At 38.9% G+C, this 18,920-nt stretch overlaps 1 protein-coding gene across 9 annotated transcripts; it reads left to right on the forward strand.

Moving 5' to 3' along the window:
* Window positions 1-270: 270 nt before the first annotated feature.
* Window positions 271-16,886, forward strand: LOC119793407 (poly(U)-binding-splicing factor PUF60-like). Of its 9 annotated transcripts, none has more exons than XM_038300613.1 (12): window positions 282-407; window positions 939-1,031; window positions 1,249-1,344; window positions 4,923-5,012; window positions 5,558-5,608; window positions 6,721-6,882; window positions 8,978-9,070; window positions 11,145-11,358; window positions 11,458-11,690; window positions 12,112-12,226; window positions 15,851-16,098; window positions 16,176-16,475. In XM_038300613.1, exons 3-12 carry the CDS (start codon window positions 1,267-1,269, stop codon window positions 16,473-16,475), a joined length of 1,584 nt encoding a protein of 527 aa, XP_038156541.1. In that variant the 5' UTR covers window positions 282-407; window positions 939-1,031; window positions 1,249-1,266. The 9 variants fall into 9 exon arrangements, with proteins under 9 accessions (XP_038156540.1, XP_038156545.1, XP_038156538.1 ...); XM_038300614.1 differs by having other exon boundaries at window positions 353-471; XM_038300612.1 differs by lacking the exon at window positions 939-1,031 and having other exon boundaries at window positions 271-407; window positions 12,115-12,226; window positions 16,176-16,886.
* The last annotated feature ends 2,034 nt before the right edge of the window (window positions 16,887-18,920 follow it).

Genomic DNA, 18,920 nt, shown 5'->3' on the forward strand with positions numbered 1-18,920 from the left:
CTTTAAGAAACACTATGAGATTTTTCAAAGTATACAATATTTAATACTAAGGAAGAATTAAACTATAAGAAAGAGTACATTTTTTTAAAACAAAAATGTCAATTGTTTGACATTTGAACCGAAATAAACCAGTTCTAGAGATCTACACAATAAATGGCTTTTAAGTTTTGAACTAACTAAAATAAATCCACTTATTCATGAACTGAGATGTATCTGCGTATGTTTAAAATGACTTATAGGCTCCGCTCCGCACTGTTATTAGCAGTCAATGAGATCACACTAAAAGGAAAGCTTCATTTATTGTGTGGAGCTCTATTATCGCGATATCTCACATTGGAGGTCTCGCGGGATTTGAGGAGTGTGGCCCTCTCTAGAAGGTGTGCTTCATGGCGGTTACGAACACTGCGGTAAATACATTTTGCAATTAATAAACATTCTTGTTGAGGTTCCTTTACCCCCGTTATTCATTGAGTAAGTAAAGCGCAGTGTTTTTTATATTGCATTTGCACCTATTTCTATGTATCTGGATTGGAGAAAAAAGAACAAAGATTGGTTTACGCGCCATAGCAACGTGAGCTAATGCTATATCTGCTGCTAGCAACAAAGACATCCTTAGCGGAAAACAAATCAGGCATAGCTAAGTGTTTTTCATTCCGTAATGATTTCTAGTGATATTTTTAAAAATAAAGATTGAAGTAATACGCTTTTTATGTCGTTTCAAATCCCCTTTCTATAAAAACTCAAGGTTAACATTAGCTTGCTTAGCTAGCCTGCATTTCTAGCGTATGTTAGAATGGAAATCACGTTTAGAGATCCTACGTATCGTGTGAACTGTTAGAAATACGAACAAGTACACATGAATCATTCTGAAGTTGATGAGAGCTGCCTGTTTTAATCTCTACTCTTAGTCTAAAGGCATCTTTTATTTCCTCCTATAGAAATTGTTGAGTTTTTAAAGCTTCCCCATCAGTCTTCTTCCCCTTGGGGGCTTTCCTGTCTCAGTCTGGTGGACCCAGCGGTTATAGTGTTGCGTAAGTAAGGAGCTCATCCAGGTCCACCTGGTTTAAATCCGGGTGTTGGTCCATAACTTGTTTTCACTTACTATAAACTGTGCTGAAATCTCTGCTTTTTTTTTTTTGTTGCTGGGGAAACGAATTGTTTCTGTACAGTTATGATAGGCTTATTGCACAATCGCTGCGGATTCCAGTTTATTAGTTTGATCATAATGTGTCAATTTTTAAATTACAGGGAGGTGAAGCCCTGACGATGGAGAATGGACAAGGCACAGGCTCCAAGCTTGGCCTGCCGCCTCTTACTCCAGAACAACAGGAGGCACTTCAGAGGGTAAGAGGTTCCTTCATCTGATGTCAAATCAGTTTTTCACCTAATGAAAGAACTAATGGCAAACTACAAGCAAACACAAATTTCTTTTTTGCCACTGAATTAGATTACAGGTTTGTAAATGGGTTGTAATACACTAAGTAATGCAATATAGATAGCATATGATGTATACATTCTTTTGTTTAGCATTTTAATTTGGCTCAATTTCATTAAAATATATCACAGCCTGTTAGCAGTGGAGGGTTCGAGTGAGGGCACTGAAATAACCTTCCCATGTGCAATCAGGGGCTTCTGAGATTTTATTTCTGCATGTCCTCCTTTTAAACCAATTCTGCTGCTAAAGCTGTACAAATGATTATTACAATTTTATAATTTTCAATAGAAAATCCTTTTATTGTCCCATGGTGGTGAAATTGTGGTGTTACGGCAGCAAAAGTATTACAGCAAAAGTGGTCACACAAATGTGGACCTTTAAAAGTGTATAAAAAAAACAGAATAAGTTGCAGAGTTACAAAATAAACAATGAAATATAGTTCTGTATAGTAATTGTATAGATATAAATAATGTGCAGTCACCCGAAGAGTACATAATCAATATACAGCTGTGGCCATTTTTACAGTAGTGGATATGGGAAATGGCAGAAACACCAGAGATGTGTAAAATGACAGCAACTTCAATTCAAGTTGACAGAAACTGCATAAAATCAGCATGGATGTAACAACTTATTGAGGTTGTTAGGAACAATTTGCTTTGAGTATATTGACTTGATACATAAATTGAAATGCACAATAAGTTTAGTGTTGTTTTAGATAATTTTGTGCAGATTATTTAATTTTTTTGGTGTGAGGGATTGCTGTTGAGTCAATGAGTAAGGTTGCAGTCTGCTGGTTTTCCTCAGATAGAAAATAAAAGCGTTAAACTAATCTAGCTGTGTGATCGGATTAGATTGGATGTGTAAAGGACTTGACGTGTGGTGAAGTGGCACTATTTAAATGTAATTATGTCTGATATATTTAAAATAATGGACGCGAAACAACCTAATAATTAGCTTGTTGTTAAAGGTGGGGTATGTGATGTTTTCTGGAGCATGTTTTTACCATACTGATTGAAAACCTCCTCACGAGCCCATTGCGCCAACTGAGATAGAATGTTTGGAAAAAAAAACGAAATCTTTTAGTCCAGTGTAGAGGGCGTAGTCAGAGGAAAACGCAAACCAATAGAAGTAACTATCATCCCTGCTTCTACTGGTTTCTGGCACGCCCATCAACCGTCAGCTCTGAGCTTGCCCCACCCCTCCCCCCTGCGCGTTCACAGACTCGTGACCCCCCCCCCCCCCCCCCCCCCCCCCCCCAAGTGCCGCTGAAGGGAGGACCTGTTCGAATTTACAGACAGAACTCTTGTGGTCTCCTTATTTTCAAGGACTTCGAAGGGTCCAGTCTAGGTAGACCGCGTCCTTGGAGGATGCAGCCCTGGTTTTTGAACAGAGCCTCTGATTAAGAACAGGGCTGCCTGCACTGACGCGGCTCAGGGATTACGTCACACGGAGCGTCGTGCGCAGTGAAATCAGGACATTTCCTCACTTTCTAAAAAAAACCCCGGGACGCCCGGGACAGGACGTGAAATACGGATATGTCCCGGGAAATACGGACGTTTGGTCACCCTAATCAATACTTCTTGAAATGACAACCGTGACAACTTGTTTACGACCATATTGAATTGTTCAACACTCTTACCGTACTAGGAGAAGACGACGCCATCATGGAAGTTAGCCTGTTATGTTGTGGTTAGCTAGTAATAGACATGAGCTTCTCGCCTCATCCCGAGTCACGTGCACTCGCGAGGTCTCGGCCTGTTTCTTTCTCGTTCTCGGGAACATCCGAACATTCTCGACTGACAGCAGGCGCGTTCATGTAATTTGGAGGCGTGGTTTCGTGGGGTGGGCTGAAGGTGTGTATTTTCAAAAATGTAGCTGGCAGGAACCGTTTATCCAGGATCATATACCCCACCTTTAAGTTGTGCTGCCAGCCTGCACGTGCCTGCTTAAGAGTGGTCAACTGCGGGTTTAAATGGATCTTCAGTCTTTAAGCTGTGACTAAAACTGTTTCCCCCCGCTGAAATGTTTTCAGATACTGTAACAAGGCTTTCATTTTGAGGAGGAAAATTTTTAAGTTATCCTCTTTTTATTTGCCTTCCATCTAACAGTGTTGAGCAAGGGGTGCACAGAGGAGCAGCACTGCACTACTGTGTGCTGCATGTGGCCATATAAAACTCTTTGTGTGTGATGGGTCGGAATAGTAACAAGTAAAATTATTAATGGTCTCTCTGCTGCACTGTTATTAATACTGAGTGATGTTTATGCACAGCCTGTCTATTTATTTTTAAATGGAAGCATTTTAATCCTTGTCTCGACCCATGTTAGTTTATATTATAATATACTGATCTACCAAACTATATTTTGAAACATTGTTATCCGAATTTCGTTTTTAGGGTTAGAATTGCACAGGGATCTTTGTGGAAAAAGAGTAAAGATTAACATGTTTCTCTGAAAATATGTATTTAGTAAATAACTTATCTTTAAAATTACACTATACTTGTACATGTTATATCTTGTCTTCTGAATCCTTTTAGGTGTTTCTTTCCTGTGTTATATTTTGCTTCTCTATTTCACCCTCTTTAGCAATTGAAAATGATACGAGCACAAAAATGAAATGACTCAGCTGCATCTGCTTGGTTATTATAGGCAAACATCTTTGGCATTATGAGGGCAGCAGTCTAACGGGGAAAGAGCACAACTTTTGTGCAAGAAAATCTATCAGCAACCCAGTGACGGCTTCTAGCTTAGAATGTTTTAGTTTTGTAATCAAATGCTGAAACAAGATGTTTACAATAAGAGACCCATGATGTTTGCATCTAATTTTAAGAGAAGCAAACTGCCAGTAATGTTTAAAAAGCTGAATATTACCCTTACCCCAGGCTCACACCGACTCCGGTCTTACCGTTGCGGTGCGGTGGGTGCGGCGCCGCAGTGATTCCAAGTCATTAAAAAGACGTAAACCTCTCTCACCGGCTGCTGAGCTGTCCGGCTGCGGTTACCGAGACACTCCGGCGCTGCAGAAAATTCCGCAAGAAAGCTATCCTTGCGGCGTGCCGGAGCCCTCCGCAACAAGCTCTCGCAAATATCCTTATTTGGGCCGTGTTATCGCGTGAAGTTACGTGAACTCAAGTGAACTTCTGTTAAATCTCCGGACCTGTTGCCAGAGCCGCACCGCACCGTAGTCAAAAGGGCGGTGTGAGAGGGGGTGTGCGGGAGTTGCAGTCTCCGTCGGCTCGGTAACCGCACCGGAGCCAGTGTGAACAAGGGGTTAGTGCATTTAAGCAGAGTCCTCCAGGGGTTATAAAGTCAGAATTTTACCTTTTGTAGACAAGAAACTCAAGTTGCCTGAGATAAAACTCTCCCCTTTTCTCCTATCTCCTTCATTCCTTTGTGTAAGACTTCTGCGTATGATGGAAATATTTACATTTTTATTTGTGTTTGGTTAGTGATGATGGTAATCTAAGGTATTACTTTGCTCCTTTCCCAGGCGAAGAAGTATGCCATGGAGCAAAGCATTAAGAGTGTGTTGGTGAAGCAGACCATTGCACATCAGCAGCAGCAGCTTACTAACCTTCAGGTGAGATATTAACAGCTTTTGTTTCCCCTCCTATCACTTGGTAATGTGCCGTATCATCAGTGAGTTTTGATTCTTGACAGATTACCTTAAGCTGTCCATGCATGAGTAACTCTGGCCTATCGGGTTAGGGTTAGTTCTCCCAGAGGGCCTGCTCTCCTGACCTCCCACGTGCTGTAAAAAAAAAAATAAAAAATTAAAAAACAAACAACCGAAAAAAGAAGAAAAAAAAACCACAACATGTGTAGACCATCTGCCTCTGCTTTTTTTTCAGATGGAGATGATCGTCCTGAAGGCTTTGGTTATCATGTTGTATGCTTTGCACTTTCAAAGGGGCCGTGCTTTATCTGCTGTGTGGTGAATTATTAAATTAGGGATGGGAGGTAAATCCTCTGAATGTTTTGCTGTTTAGAGGGAGGGTCTGCATATGGTGTTAGCTTAACCGCTTTTGTCTGTCTAGCCGAGCAATGACCTTTCTTGCAAAAGCAATAGCTAAAGGGGTATCTAACAGACTTTTCAGCACTTTTTTCATCTTTACTGTCTTTCAGATGGCAGCAGTGACAATGGGCTTTGGAGATCCTCTCTCACCTTTACAATCGGTCAATAGATCATTAAATATTTTTTTTCTTGTCCGCATTTCCAGTGGAAAAGGACTGTTACCCTTCTTTTACCGGTTGCATTGGCAACAATCCCTGCCTTTTTAATCTGACCGAAGAATGCATATTTTATAAGGAAACATTGCTTTCTGCAGCACCTGTCATTGCACCCATGTCTGCAGCATTTGCGATGAATGTCCTATTTGTGGAAGCTCTCATTTGCTTTGCTTTTTTTATTCTTTTCCTTCTGCTCTAGCACTTTTTAAGTCCAATATCTAGCTTGAACATATTTTTATTTTTTATTGAAGTTCCTAAAGGGATAAAAGGCACGTCTCTTTGAAAAATATGCATTTCTTGTTTTGAAAACAGCTCCTGGCAGGAGACAAAAGAGGGATAGCAATCCCTTTATGGACCAAAATGAGAGAACTTCTGTGTCAGGGATCTTTTTTTTTATTTTTGTTTTGTTTTGCCATCTCAGTGTGAAGCTTTTTCTCGTTGAAAAAAACAAGTCATCTACTCGTTATACTGTAGAATAGCAGACAGACACTCTGCTGGTATACAATGATATTTCAGAAGCAGATGAAAAACTAAAGTCATCAGTTAAATACAAAGAGTTCCCCCCAACTTAGACTCGAGAAGAAAATTCCAAGACTTTTGTTTGGATTTCTTTTGAACGCCAGAGTTACTTTTTGTTACCTTACTTGCATCCCTGGAATCCAGGTCAGTTACCGAAGCCAAATATTTGTGAGGGCTGTGCATGTCGATCACCTCTGTGTGTATTTTGCCTCCATATCTCAGTACGTAACAACACTAACAGATGATAAACCAAATTTTAATAACTTCAGGGGACACCTGTCAGACAACTTGTGATTTTTATTTTTTTTGTCCCCAAAAAGAGCTATCCCTGTTGATCAAAGTTCCCAGTTTATACTCCCATTTATCTGTTCAGGTCTCCCCAAACTGAGAATTGGCCTTTGACAATTGTTTGGGGAAAACACGGCCATTAGAGCAGGCAAATTTATCTATATACTTTGTGCGTGTGTGTGTGTAGATGTCAATATACATTTCTTTTACTCTCTAATGCTTATTGTGTGTTATTTCCTCCTGACTGGCAGGTGGCAGCTCAGCGGCAACGGGCGCTGGCGATTATGTGTCGGGTGTATGTGGGTTCCATATACTATGAGCTCGGAGAGGACACCATCAGACAGGCCTTTGCACCCTTCGGCCCGATCAAGAGCATTGACATGTCTTGGGATTCAGTTACAATGAAACACAAGGTCTGTGTCTTTTAGCACATGGTTTAATTGGATTCTGATCTTTTGCTTGTTTTTGGCACACTGCAACCAGAAACAGAAATATAGGGCTGTAAAACAAAGTGGAATGAAATAGGGCTATAATATATTATTGAAATAATCAACTAATTCAGTATTCGATTAATCGTTAACTGGAGTATAGAGACTATAAAACATGCCTTTAGCTTCCAGAACAACCAACTTATAACAAAATTGTAAACTATATATATATATATATATATATATATATATATATATATATATATATATATATTTATGGATTTTATGTCGTGTCTCTAAGTGTAGGGTGTACGTGTTAAGAGGTGTGTATGGGCGTGTGTGGGTGGAGCTGTAAGTGGGTGTTGGCATGTGTCTGGAGCTGAATGATTGTTTAATGAATATCACCTGGATCTGCCCTGGGGGTTGATTGTTTGTTTGATTCAGAGAGAGGCTAAGGCAGGGTGCCAATATTTCTGTTGACCGCAAGTTTAAAGCTAATGAAGTCTGCAAGTCTACCTGTTGTACAATGCTTCACAGAAAAAGGGTATAATAAACATCCCTAACTGCAGTAAAGCTTTACATTTCCTCCTTGGATTCAGCGCTTCAAACAGATCCCTGCTCTCCTCTTTGTGACTAATTTTTGGATGATAGTTACACACATACATAAATATATATATATATCTAAATTCTGTGAAAAGATCTTTAAGGAACTTTTCACTGTCTGATTATTAATTGATTAATCGAAAAAAATACCCAACAGATTAATTGATTATCAAAATAATTGTTAGTTGGAGCCCTAGAATACAAACCAAACTATAAAGTCTATGTTCTATTTAATGCCCCTCATCAATGCTTTGTTGATTGTTCTTGTTGCAGTTAAACATATGAGTGCTGGGGTATGCCTATTTGAGCTTTAGATACCAAGAGACTAAAATGTTAGCTCATTCTTCTTAATCAGATTGCATTGAGAGCTGCATTACCCCAGATAAAGTTTGGACTTTAACTGGTGTTTTAAAATAAATTTGCTTTAATCAAAACTACTAATTTTTTGTTTTTGCGTTAACTTGTCAGCAGGTTTGCAGCTGCTCCATATTCATTCCATTAGCTGCTTTAAACTTCTCCATGGCTCTTTCCCAGATTGACGTCTTGTGTTCCTGGGTCTTTGCAGTTGTTTTTATTTACTGATGTTCTCCAACAAACCTCTCAGGCCTTTACTGCTTCTACTTCACTGGCATAGCTCAAGATGCAAATCGCTGTATTTTATGTAGAGTTATCAGTGTAAAGTTGCATGATAGAAATGCACAGGTTTTGCAAAAAATTGTTCCTAGATTTTCATTTCTAGAAAAGTTGCAAACCTTTGCTGCTGATTGGAAATGCAATATAAGATTTATAGCAAGGTTATCGTTAATCTAATGAAAAGATGAAAACGTGAATCAGAAAGCATTTTAACTGATATAAAAAAAACTGGACTTTGCAAAAAGAAAACTAACTGAAACCGTAATAATAGTTTACAAACTAATTAAACTAACTGAATTTAGACAGAGAATGTGCTTAGTTTTCGTTTACGTCTTTATTATAACGCATTAGCATGAGGTGTAGTTTCCAGTTGCTGTTTCGCTGTACCTCATTACGTGAATAAAATGAGCAGTACATCAGTCTGGTCATCTTGTGTTGCGGTGATTTGTCCTTATCTGGGATTTTCTATCTTTTATTTATTTTATTTTTATTTGACCCGAGTATTTAAGTCGTATTTCATAAAAGACTGAACTTTTAACTTATATGAATAGAAACTTAACTGAAGCTAAGCACCTTAAAAAAAAAAAAAGAACTAAATAAATTGGCTAACAAATAATAAAAACTTGAAAGGGAAATGAAAATCTGAAGTCAAAACTGAATTAAAATAAACTTTTTTTCTAAAACTATTTAAACCTTGTTCTGTAGTCTGGTTCCAATAAAATGCAAAAGAGTTTATAGTTAAAATATATGACAGAGTGAGGAAAAGTTGAATGGGTATGAATGCTTTTGCACCTTGATGCTGAGTTCTATTTGGTGTTAAATCAAACGGTGTTTACATGTGCAGGGCTTTGCCTTTGTGGAGTACGACGTGCCAGAAGCTGCTCAGCTGGCTCTGGAACAGATGAACTCGGTCATGTTAGGCGGACGAAACATTAAGGTGAGAAGCTTAGAGAGATGAGATTATCTCTGACAACAACACAACTCCACAGTATTTTGTTTTCCCTTTTGCTTCGTTCAGCATTAAGGTGTTTTAATTATTGATTTTTCTACCATGTCAACATACTTTAGTTTCAAATTGTATTAATTACAAGAATAAAATTCCTATTTCTGGAGGTGATCTTTTCATATATGTATATTCCAGTAACATTTCTCATTCTTTGTTTGCAACATCATGATGTACAACTTTGATCAACTTTTTTGTTTAGTTTAAAAGTTGTACGAAGATAAATTAGATATTTTTTGGTCTCTAATGTAGACATATGACGATAAGACCATGGAAAGGTTTGCTTTTCTTTTTGGTCTGTTTCTGTGAGGTTTGGTAGGTAATGATACCCAACAGGACACATGTATTAAGCTCTTGGGTCAGGAAACACTTTTGATTACTGCTTTTGGAAATTCATATAGTCAATGTTTGTTTTCCTGTAGTAAGGTGTGAACAATCTAACTCTTCTCCTTGTTTAATGTCTTTCTGTTTTTCACAGGTACGTGTTGTATGTCTGTAGTATGAGGTTTGTGTGTGTTGCTCTTCCAAGATGTCCTGGTAGCTTGTTTAAGTGAGGATTTGCAGTGAGATGCCCAGGGGTGCGTGAACTCTCTCTGCTACCAAGTTGTGCTGATGATGGACTGCGCCTGGGTGGTGTTAATTGGCCGCCTCATCTGTTGTACAGATTCCACTTAGACGCTCGTCTCTTTGTCAAAACATTTGCGTATCGTGTCGCAACTGAACTCCATTCAGTTTAGTGTTACTTTAGTTGCTTATGAATAATATAAAAAAACCTACAGTGCATGAGCTAGTCTTGGTAACTTACGTCTATATAAACGTATGTCTTTTTTTAATGTATCTTCTATAGAAAATTAAGATTATGGCTTAAAGTTGATATAAACCCAAAAATGTGTTTCTGAGAAAATACAAATCAAAAGCCCCTTTCACACCTTGATGATTTAAACAGTGTATGCCTGAGGTATGGCATGCATTTGATAAGTTATGGGATAAGTTATGAAGCACACTGGCACACATTGTTATAGGGCAAGTGTATGCTCAAAATTTCCCAGAGTATGCAATATGCGGGCCATAAGTTACAGGTGAGTTATTTGATCTATTGACATGCGTTAAGTGTAAGTTACTCATAAGTTGTGTTTAGCTTATCCAAAACCATAGTAACTTGTGCATAACTTATGAGTGACTTATCAAGAACTGATCTCCAACGCAAATCAATGTATTTGACGTGTTCCAGACGACCGCAGAACTTGTTTCTAACTTACAGCTACTGTATAATGGCGTATTGGCAGCATAAACACAATCAAAGCTTGCTCAGGACTTTAGCATTAAAGTGAAGTTCTGACTTGTGCTACTCTTTGCCCCTTATTAATCCCAGCCAAACTCTGGAATGGGCTTTAATTGCATTAATCAGAATGCCATATCAGGTTCCTTTTATTTTATTCTTTCTTCTCTAAACTTTCAATTTGTGTGCTTAGATGCAACAGTCTTTGAACTTGGCTTCTTCCACTATGACTTTTTTTTTTTGCTTACCAAGCTGCCTGCTAGATAACCGTCTCATGTAATAAGTCCCTTTTCTTTAGTGGTCTGAAGGAGTAGCCAAACTTTCTCTGAAGTTGATCTTTGGGTTTTTATTAACCTTTAGCCATAATCGTCTAAATAAGTGGTTCCCTATCCTGCTCCTCAGGGAGCCCTGTCCTGTGTGGTGGGTTTCTGCTTGGTAACACACACCTGACTTAAAGGAACGGCTGCCGAGCTGGTGCAATCATTTAAATCAGGTGTGCTCAAGCAGAGACTCATCTAAAACAAGCATGGCTGGGGTAACTGAGGACCAGCTTTGGGACCCAGTATTAGGGGAAAAAATAAACTTTAGAAAGCACTCTTGCATGTAATTTCACTGAAGCGAGTGACTGAAATGAACCTGTTCCCATAGACTTTTGCGTTAGTGCGTTTTCCATCGGTTCCAGAACCCCCCCCACGTTTAGAGGCCCTATTGATTTAATCTGTGCAATAGGTTGGGCGGCCAAGTAACATCGGTCAGGCGCAACCCATCATCGACCAGCTGGCAGAGGAGGCACGTGCCTACAACCGGATCTACGTAGCGTCCGTCCACCCGGACCTGTCGGACGACGACATCAAGAGTGTGTTTGAGGCCTTCGGACGGATTAAATCGTGCACGTTAGCTAGAGACCCCACATCAGGGCGACACAGGGGCTTTGGCTTCATTGGTGAGCTGGAAGGCGCTCGTTCTCTCATCCTCCTGTGTTGCTGATGCCCTGCTGCTGACTTCTTTTTTTTCTGCATTTACTTTTAAATCCATCCAACAGAGTATGAAAAGCCTCAGTCGGCTCTGGATGCGGTGTCCTCTATGAATCTTTTTGACCTGGGTGGTCAGTACTTGCGAGTCGGCAAAGCAGTGACTCCACCGATGCCCCTATTGACCCCCACGACTCCGGGTGGGCTGCCACCTGCTGCGGCTGTAGCTGCAGCAGCAGCTACGGCTAAGATAACGGCCCAGGCAAGTATAAATCCCTTCCAAAGGGATTTAATGGCCTTCAAGGTAAATATACCTCAGATCTAGCTAGATTTGATTCAGGGACAGATGAGAGGAGAGTTTATGGGTCAAAAGAAGGCAGAGGTAGTTTAGTAAGCCAAAAAGGATTTGAACTCGGCTGCAATTCATGTCAGTGTGTTTTTTTTTGTTTTGTATTTTTAAATCAGTTTTATATTTCCTTTTGTTTTTTTAAAGCTACTCCTTGTTTGATGACTTGATGTAGCATGTAAACACCAGCGGTGCGTGATGATTTGTCACTTATTACAACGCTAGAATGAAAAGTTTGTCACCGACATTTTGACCCTAATTGGAGAAAAGGTTGAGTTCACTCTTTGCCATGTGGTTTGATTTTCACTGTGTTGCTTTTCGCTGTGTTCTGTTTGTTTCCCTTACTTAATGTGTTGGCCCCCCTCCCACCTTTCTTAAGGAGGCGGTAGCTGGTGCATCAGTTTTGGGGGCTTTGACAGCACCACAGCTTCTTGGACCACAGATAGGATTACCTCAGGCTGTTATGGCTGCACAGGCTCCAGGTGTTATCACAGGTATGCACATGCTGTTTTTACACCTTTGTGGAGCCCAGTTATGTTAAGTTTTAACAGTATTTTTGGACAGCTGTACGTAATAAACACTTTATCTCTGACTCCTTGACAACAGTGGATGAAACGCAGTACAGAGAAAATGATTCTCCATCAAATTCATACTTTTTTATTTTTTTTGTTCTATAAAAAAACAGTTTTCAAAAAGATATTTAATGAAATGGTAAAATCCCTTAAAATCAACATGAAGAAAAAATAAAAACATGCACTTCCTCTCTTTCCTCCTTTCTTTTAAAGTGGATTTTAACAAACCTTACCCAGACCAGAGAATTACCTGGCCTTCATAAGAAACTTTAAATTGCATCAAGAAACCTGTAAGAGTAAAGTTAGAAATAAATAAATACCAAATAATCTCAGCACTTCAGTCAAGAATAGACGACTTGGCGTGGCGGGTAATGCTTGTATGGCTCATCTTGATGCTCTGTTTCATTTTTGTTTTTTTTTTCTTCAATACAACCACCATCAGCTTTCAGTCTGGATGATTCTTGATCCCAAACTGACCCGCAGGCACAGAGGGGTAATGTTATTATACAGCAGCGTACAGAGGGAGCTATTAATACCATTACTAGAAATGTCTAATAATACAGATTGGTTTGGGGAAAAGAAAAAATAAATAGTGGATACTGGTGTCCCGGTTATTATACGAGTACTATGATGAACAAGTATTATATTTTAAAAAGACAGTATGGAGAAGGTAAGAAAAAAATATGACTATTAATTGGCCTTAAAGAGAAATAATTCCTACTGGGACTTCATGCTTTTGACAAAAATCTAAATTCCTATTATTTGTAACCAATATAGTGATTTACCTATCTTGATAATCATCAAAACATCCTGAGATATATTTAGAAGACTGTCAAGGATTATTATTTTAAAACGTATGTTACAACACTATTTAGAGAAAAGAGCATCTAACAGTGTTCAATCATCAGGGATGTAGTGGTAGTCTGGTGCTACTTTGCTTTAATTACTATAAATGATTGAACTCTAAGCTTCCAAGCTCATGAAATGATGTTAAACCAGATTGATCAAATATAAAAACTAAATAAAACAAAGTATTTTATCTAAAACAGATCAGTTTGGTTCAACAAGCATATAACAGAAGAAATCTCCAGTGGAGATGATAGTTTATTCAGTGCTGTGATTTGATCGTTTGCTCTCTCACATACAGTCTCAGATTTTCATGGGGGATTTTATTTAATTCAGGTATTATAATGGAGGGGAAACTATTTTTTTTTCTCATTTCTAAAACATTTGATCCTTCAAAAATAAATTAAAACTGTTTCTTATGTTTCTTACTAGCTTCTGGTGGCATTTTCACTATTAAGGAGGGTATCTGATTGGCATTGTAAATCATGTGACCTCCTGATCAAATTCTTTAGGCCAGTTTAATGTTAAGCTTCACTGTGGTAATAGAGAAATGGCAGCAAAAAAATGCATCAGGCAGTTTATTGAAAACTTTTAACTGGAAGTTGCTGATAAAAAGTTTAAGACGGCCTTAGGGTGTGATTCAGCGGCGCAGTGGTTAGCGAGCACGCCCCATGTACGAAGGCCATAGTCCTTGACATGGCCGACCCAGGTTTGAAACCAACCTTTTGTCCTTTGCCGCATGTCTCTCCCCTACCCCCTCTCCTGTCGGCTCACTGTTCAACAAACGAGCCACTAGAGCCATAAAACCTCAAAGAAAAAGAAGAAAAGACGGCCTTTATAAGCCAAAATTGGCGTTCTGTGTTTTTGGTGAATTATTCATGCAGTTAAGACCTGGTGGTAAATGCAAATAATGCTCGCTGACTATGAAGCTGATGGCATTGTTGGGCTGCAACAGCTCAGTATGGTGGCCTTTTTTAAATTTTTCGTATTGTTTAGACCTAAAAAAAAAAATAATTGAATTGGGCTTTTCCCATCCTCCATCAAATCCATTTCTGTTAAGTGCAGCCAAATAATCATCACCTGGCGTCTCAGAGCAAAGAGCTTCAAACACAGGTCTTTGAAGGCTGTCTCCTCTGTCATATAATTGCCTGTTTGCATTTTGCAAGGGAGAAGGAAACATGGGATATGTTTAGGTGCAAAGGTTTATGTAACCTTGATGACTTTCAACATTCCTGGTATAAAGAGGAGATCCCACCTTAGACAGCGGCGTCAAAAAGGCAGCTTTCCATCTGGAGATGTTTCAGTAGGCGTTCTTCATGTCTGAGGTCTCGGTACACAATACCCACCTAATAAAGGACTTTTTCCAGTAGAGTAGCGTCTCTTTTGGGCCATCCTCCCTGTTTCTTGATCTAATTCCACTGAGAACACTTGGGAACGGATTGAGAGGAAAGTTCACAGGCCTTTGTGAAGCCATCTTCAACACTCGTTCTCATTATCCTCCTGGAGACGCTTGCATCAAACATGCCTGAACAGCTTTAAGCCAGAAAGGGTGGAGCTGCTGCTCATTTACAAGTCCTTCTTTGATTTCTGTGTTTAATGGCTTTCCATTTTCTTAAAGCTATTAATCATTTTATGGAAAGCCTTTTTCAGTTAAGGTGTTTTCTATAAAGTACCCACTAAAAAGCTGTACTTATAAAAGCATCAAATGGGACAGAATCCTATTTCTTGTCATTTTTAACTGGGCTGAATATTTGAATCAGGATTGTATAGGTCATATATTAACCTGAACTGCATAAGATTTCTGATCTGAAATGATCTGAACTTGGTCAGCATGTTTGTTCACTACGGCTCATTTTACATCATAATGAAGAGAAGCATCCACCTCATGGTTTTCATTAATTACAAGATTTAAATAAATCAGTTTAATCTCTTAGATCTTCTCCGTGTTCTGTAAAGACCCCAAAGTTTCTGCTTAATCCAGTTGATTAAGTGGGAAATTGTATCAACTTATCTTATAAAGCCCTAGATGTTGTATGGTGACTCATTGAACTCATGGTTCTCTCTGCTTTGTACCGTTATCACACAAACACAACACTGAAAAACCCTGTCGAACAGTAGAAGCGCTAAGCATGAACTTTTTCTACTTTTTTATGTAAAGCAGTTATTAACTTCTTTCTTCTCCAATCTAAAATTCACACATCTTCAGAAACGTGTTCAGTATGTCAGTTGTATCCTTTTGTTTTTGAGGAAAACATTTTTGTGCTTTAAATTTGACATATTTTGTGTAAAGTTGAGATTATTCTTTTTTTTTAATGAGATTTTTCTTCAGTTTATATGAAAATTGGTAGTTTTATAGCACAAAAACACGCCTTAAACATGACACTTAAAAGATGAGTTAAAAAAATGTAAAATTTAAAAGCAGTCATAGGAGTATCCAAATAAATGCTTAATTTGTTGAAAAGCCACAGTAAATGGGATACAAATGTTCCATGGAATAGAACAGATTTGGAGAAGATGCAGACATTCCCAATTATGGCTCATTTCTGTCATTTAAATTGACACACATCATTGCACACTGCTATTGTTTTTTCTTCTTCTTTTAAACTTTTATCGATTTGATCACCTTTTTTTTTTTCTTGTTTCCAATGGCTAATGTTTAAACTGTCTGTTTTTAATCTACACACTGCCTTCATTGTAAAGGTGTGACTCCAGTTCGTCCTCCCATACCGGTGATTCCCCAAGTTGGTCTAGTGAACCCGGTACTCGCATCACCTCCTGTGCTGTCTAACCAAGCTGGTGGCTCAAACCAACAAGAGAAGAAGGAAGAGAAAGAGGAGACGCTTCAGGATGGTACAGGCCAGGAGATGTTAAGTGACCAGGAGCACATGAGCATCTCGGGGAGCAGTGCCAGGCACATGGTGATGCAGAAGTTGCTCCGAAAATCAGAGGTGACATACGCTTGTGTCTGCGAGTCGTTTGTAACAGAAATTATTTTTGTACCGACTGATTTCTTTTCTCGTTTCAGTCCACGGTGATGGTGCTTCGGAACATGGTAGGACCAGAGGACATCGACGACGACCTGGAGGGCGAGGTGACGGAGGAGTGCGGGAAGTTTGGCGCGGTCAACAGAGTCATCATTTACCAGGAGAAGCAAGGGGAGGAGGAAGATGCAGAAATCATAGTCAAAATCTTTGTAGAGTTTTCGGCGGCCTCTGAGATGAACAAAGCTATCCAGGCCCTGAATGACCGCTGGTTCGGAGGTCGCAAAATCGTCGCAGAAGTGTATGACCAAGATCGTTTTAACAGCAGTGACCTTTCTGCGTAACGTGTTAGAAATGGCTTACCAGCACCCGTATCATTCACCTGTCACCAAAAGTCATTTCAGCCATCCTCTCTGCAGCTAGAAGATGCGGGGTTCTGAAACCTGTAATTATATTTTTATTGTCATCTTTTTTTCAAATTGCTGTTAATAATATTAAAGTTCCATTGGGGGGGGATTTAAATAAAATACTTATCATTTTTTTTTATTTTTCTTTCCTGCTTTATCTGTAAAAACTCCCGTTTGGTGCAAGTTTCAAATTTTTGTAATCTGATCTTGTACTATGTTTAGTTGTTTTTTTTTTTCTTTTTTTTTCTTCTCCTGCTTAGCTCCTTTGTTATCTGTTTTTAAATTGCCGGGACATGTAAAACACTTTTTTCTTTCTATGATTAAAGGTTATCGTTTGTCCACTAAAAAGTTGTTTTTTTGTTTGTTTGTTTTTTTACATTCAGTACAAAAAAATCCTGTATTTATTTGAAAGATAATAGAACTAAGCATTTTAAAAATATTTTGGTGTTGAAAGTAGTGTTTGGTATATTAGATTTTTGGGAGGAGGGCATCATCTAGAAAAATTAACCATGTTGATTTAAAATTGCCATACATGGGTTTTCAACAAATCCTGCATACGGTATATATATTTTGATTGTTGAAAGTCAGCCTAGTAAAAAGGTAATTTTAAGATATAGTCCATAATCTTTACCTGACTTTAAGATAATCCTTCACTGATAGATTTGAGGGTCTTCTAGACTAGGGGTTCTCAAAGTGGGGTCTCAAGATAGTTTTTGAGTTATATGGAAGGCCAAAATCAATAACGATAGGCAGAAATGTGTCAGAGACAAATGGTTTACCTTAGAGTATGTGGATTTAATGTGGTTTTTATCTGATGATATAAATATGCCTTTAGTGTATAATGCACATTTTAATTTCTCATTAAATGATTTTTTTTTTTTTTTTTATCGAAAATGAATAAATGTCAATTAAAAAATACAAAGATGAAGTTAATTACTTGACTTTACAAGTGTATTAATAGATGTAAAGTATATTTTTAGGGGGTAGTTTCTCTTGTTCTTGGAGTCGCCGACTGAAATGTTTGTTGTAGAAATGATTTAAAATGTAATGTTCCCAACGCTTGAAACAATACAAGCAGGAATGAAAACCTATTTTACTTTTGGTAATCAAATCCCTCTTTTTATAAAAATAAATGAATAAAAAAAGATAAATACTTTACACTTTACAATACAGCACTATAACTGCAATACCTTGTGCAATAACTAATGTGCAATCACTATATATATATAAATATATAAATTACCTATTTATATAAATACCCTGTGTAATACTCCTGTTAAGAGATTTAATATGTTGTGTGTATATATATATACACTCACCGGCCACTTTATTAGGTACCCCATGCTAGTAACGGGCTGGACCCCCTTTTGCCTTCAGAACTGCCTCAATTCTTGGTGGCATAGATTCAACAAGGTGCTGGAAGCATTCCTCAGGGAGTTTGGTCCATATTGACATGATGGCATCACACAGTTGCCGCAGATTTGTCAGCCGCACATCCATGATGCGAATCTCCCGTTCCACCACATCCCAAAGATGCTCTATTGGATTGAGATCTGGTGACTGTGGAGGCCATTTGAGTACAGTGAACTCATTGTCATGTTCTAGAAACCAGTCTGAGATGATTCCAGCTTTATGACATGGTGCATTATCCTGCTGAAAGTAGCCATCAGAATTTGGGTACTTGTGGTCATAAAGGGATGGACATGGTCAGCAACAATACTCAGGTAGGCTGTGGCGTTGCAACGATGCTCAATTGGTACCAAGGGGCCCAAAGAGTGCCAAGAAAATATTCCCCACACCATGACACCACCACCACCAGCCTGAACCATTGATACAAGGCAGGATGGATCCATGCTTTCATGCTGTAGACGCCAAATTCTGACCCTACCATCCGAATGTCGCAGCAGAAATCGAGACTCATCAGACCAGGCAACGTTTTTCCAATCTTCTATTGTCAAATTTCGATGAGCTTGTGCAAATTGTAGCCTCAGTTTCCTGTTCTTAGCTGAAAGGAGTGGCACCCGGTGTGGTCTTCTGCTGCTGTAGCCCATCTGCCTCAAAGTTGGACGTACTGTGCGTTCAGAGATGCTCTTCTGCCCACCTTGGTTGTAACGGGTGGTTATTTGAGTCACTGTTGCCCTTCTATCAGCTCGAACCAGTCTGGCCATTCTCCTCTGACCTCTGGCATTAACAAGGCATTTCCGCCCACAGAACTGCCGCTCACTGGATGTTTTTTCTTTTTCGGACCATTCTCTTAAACCCTAGAGATGGTTGTGCGTGAAAATCCCAGTAGATCAGCAGTTTCTGAAATACTCAGACCAGCTCCTCTGGCACCAACAATCATGCCACGTTCAAAGCCACTCAAATCACCTTTCTTCCCCA

Source organism: Cyprinodon tularosa, unplaced genomic scaffold, assembly GCF_016077235.1.
Source record: "Cyprinodon tularosa strain WSP-4 unplaced genomic scaffold, ASM1607723v1 ctg451, whole genome shotgun sequence".
NCBI classification, from domain to species: domain Eukaryota; kingdom Metazoa; phylum Chordata; class Actinopteri; order Cyprinodontiformes; family Cyprinodontidae; genus Cyprinodon; species Cyprinodon tularosa.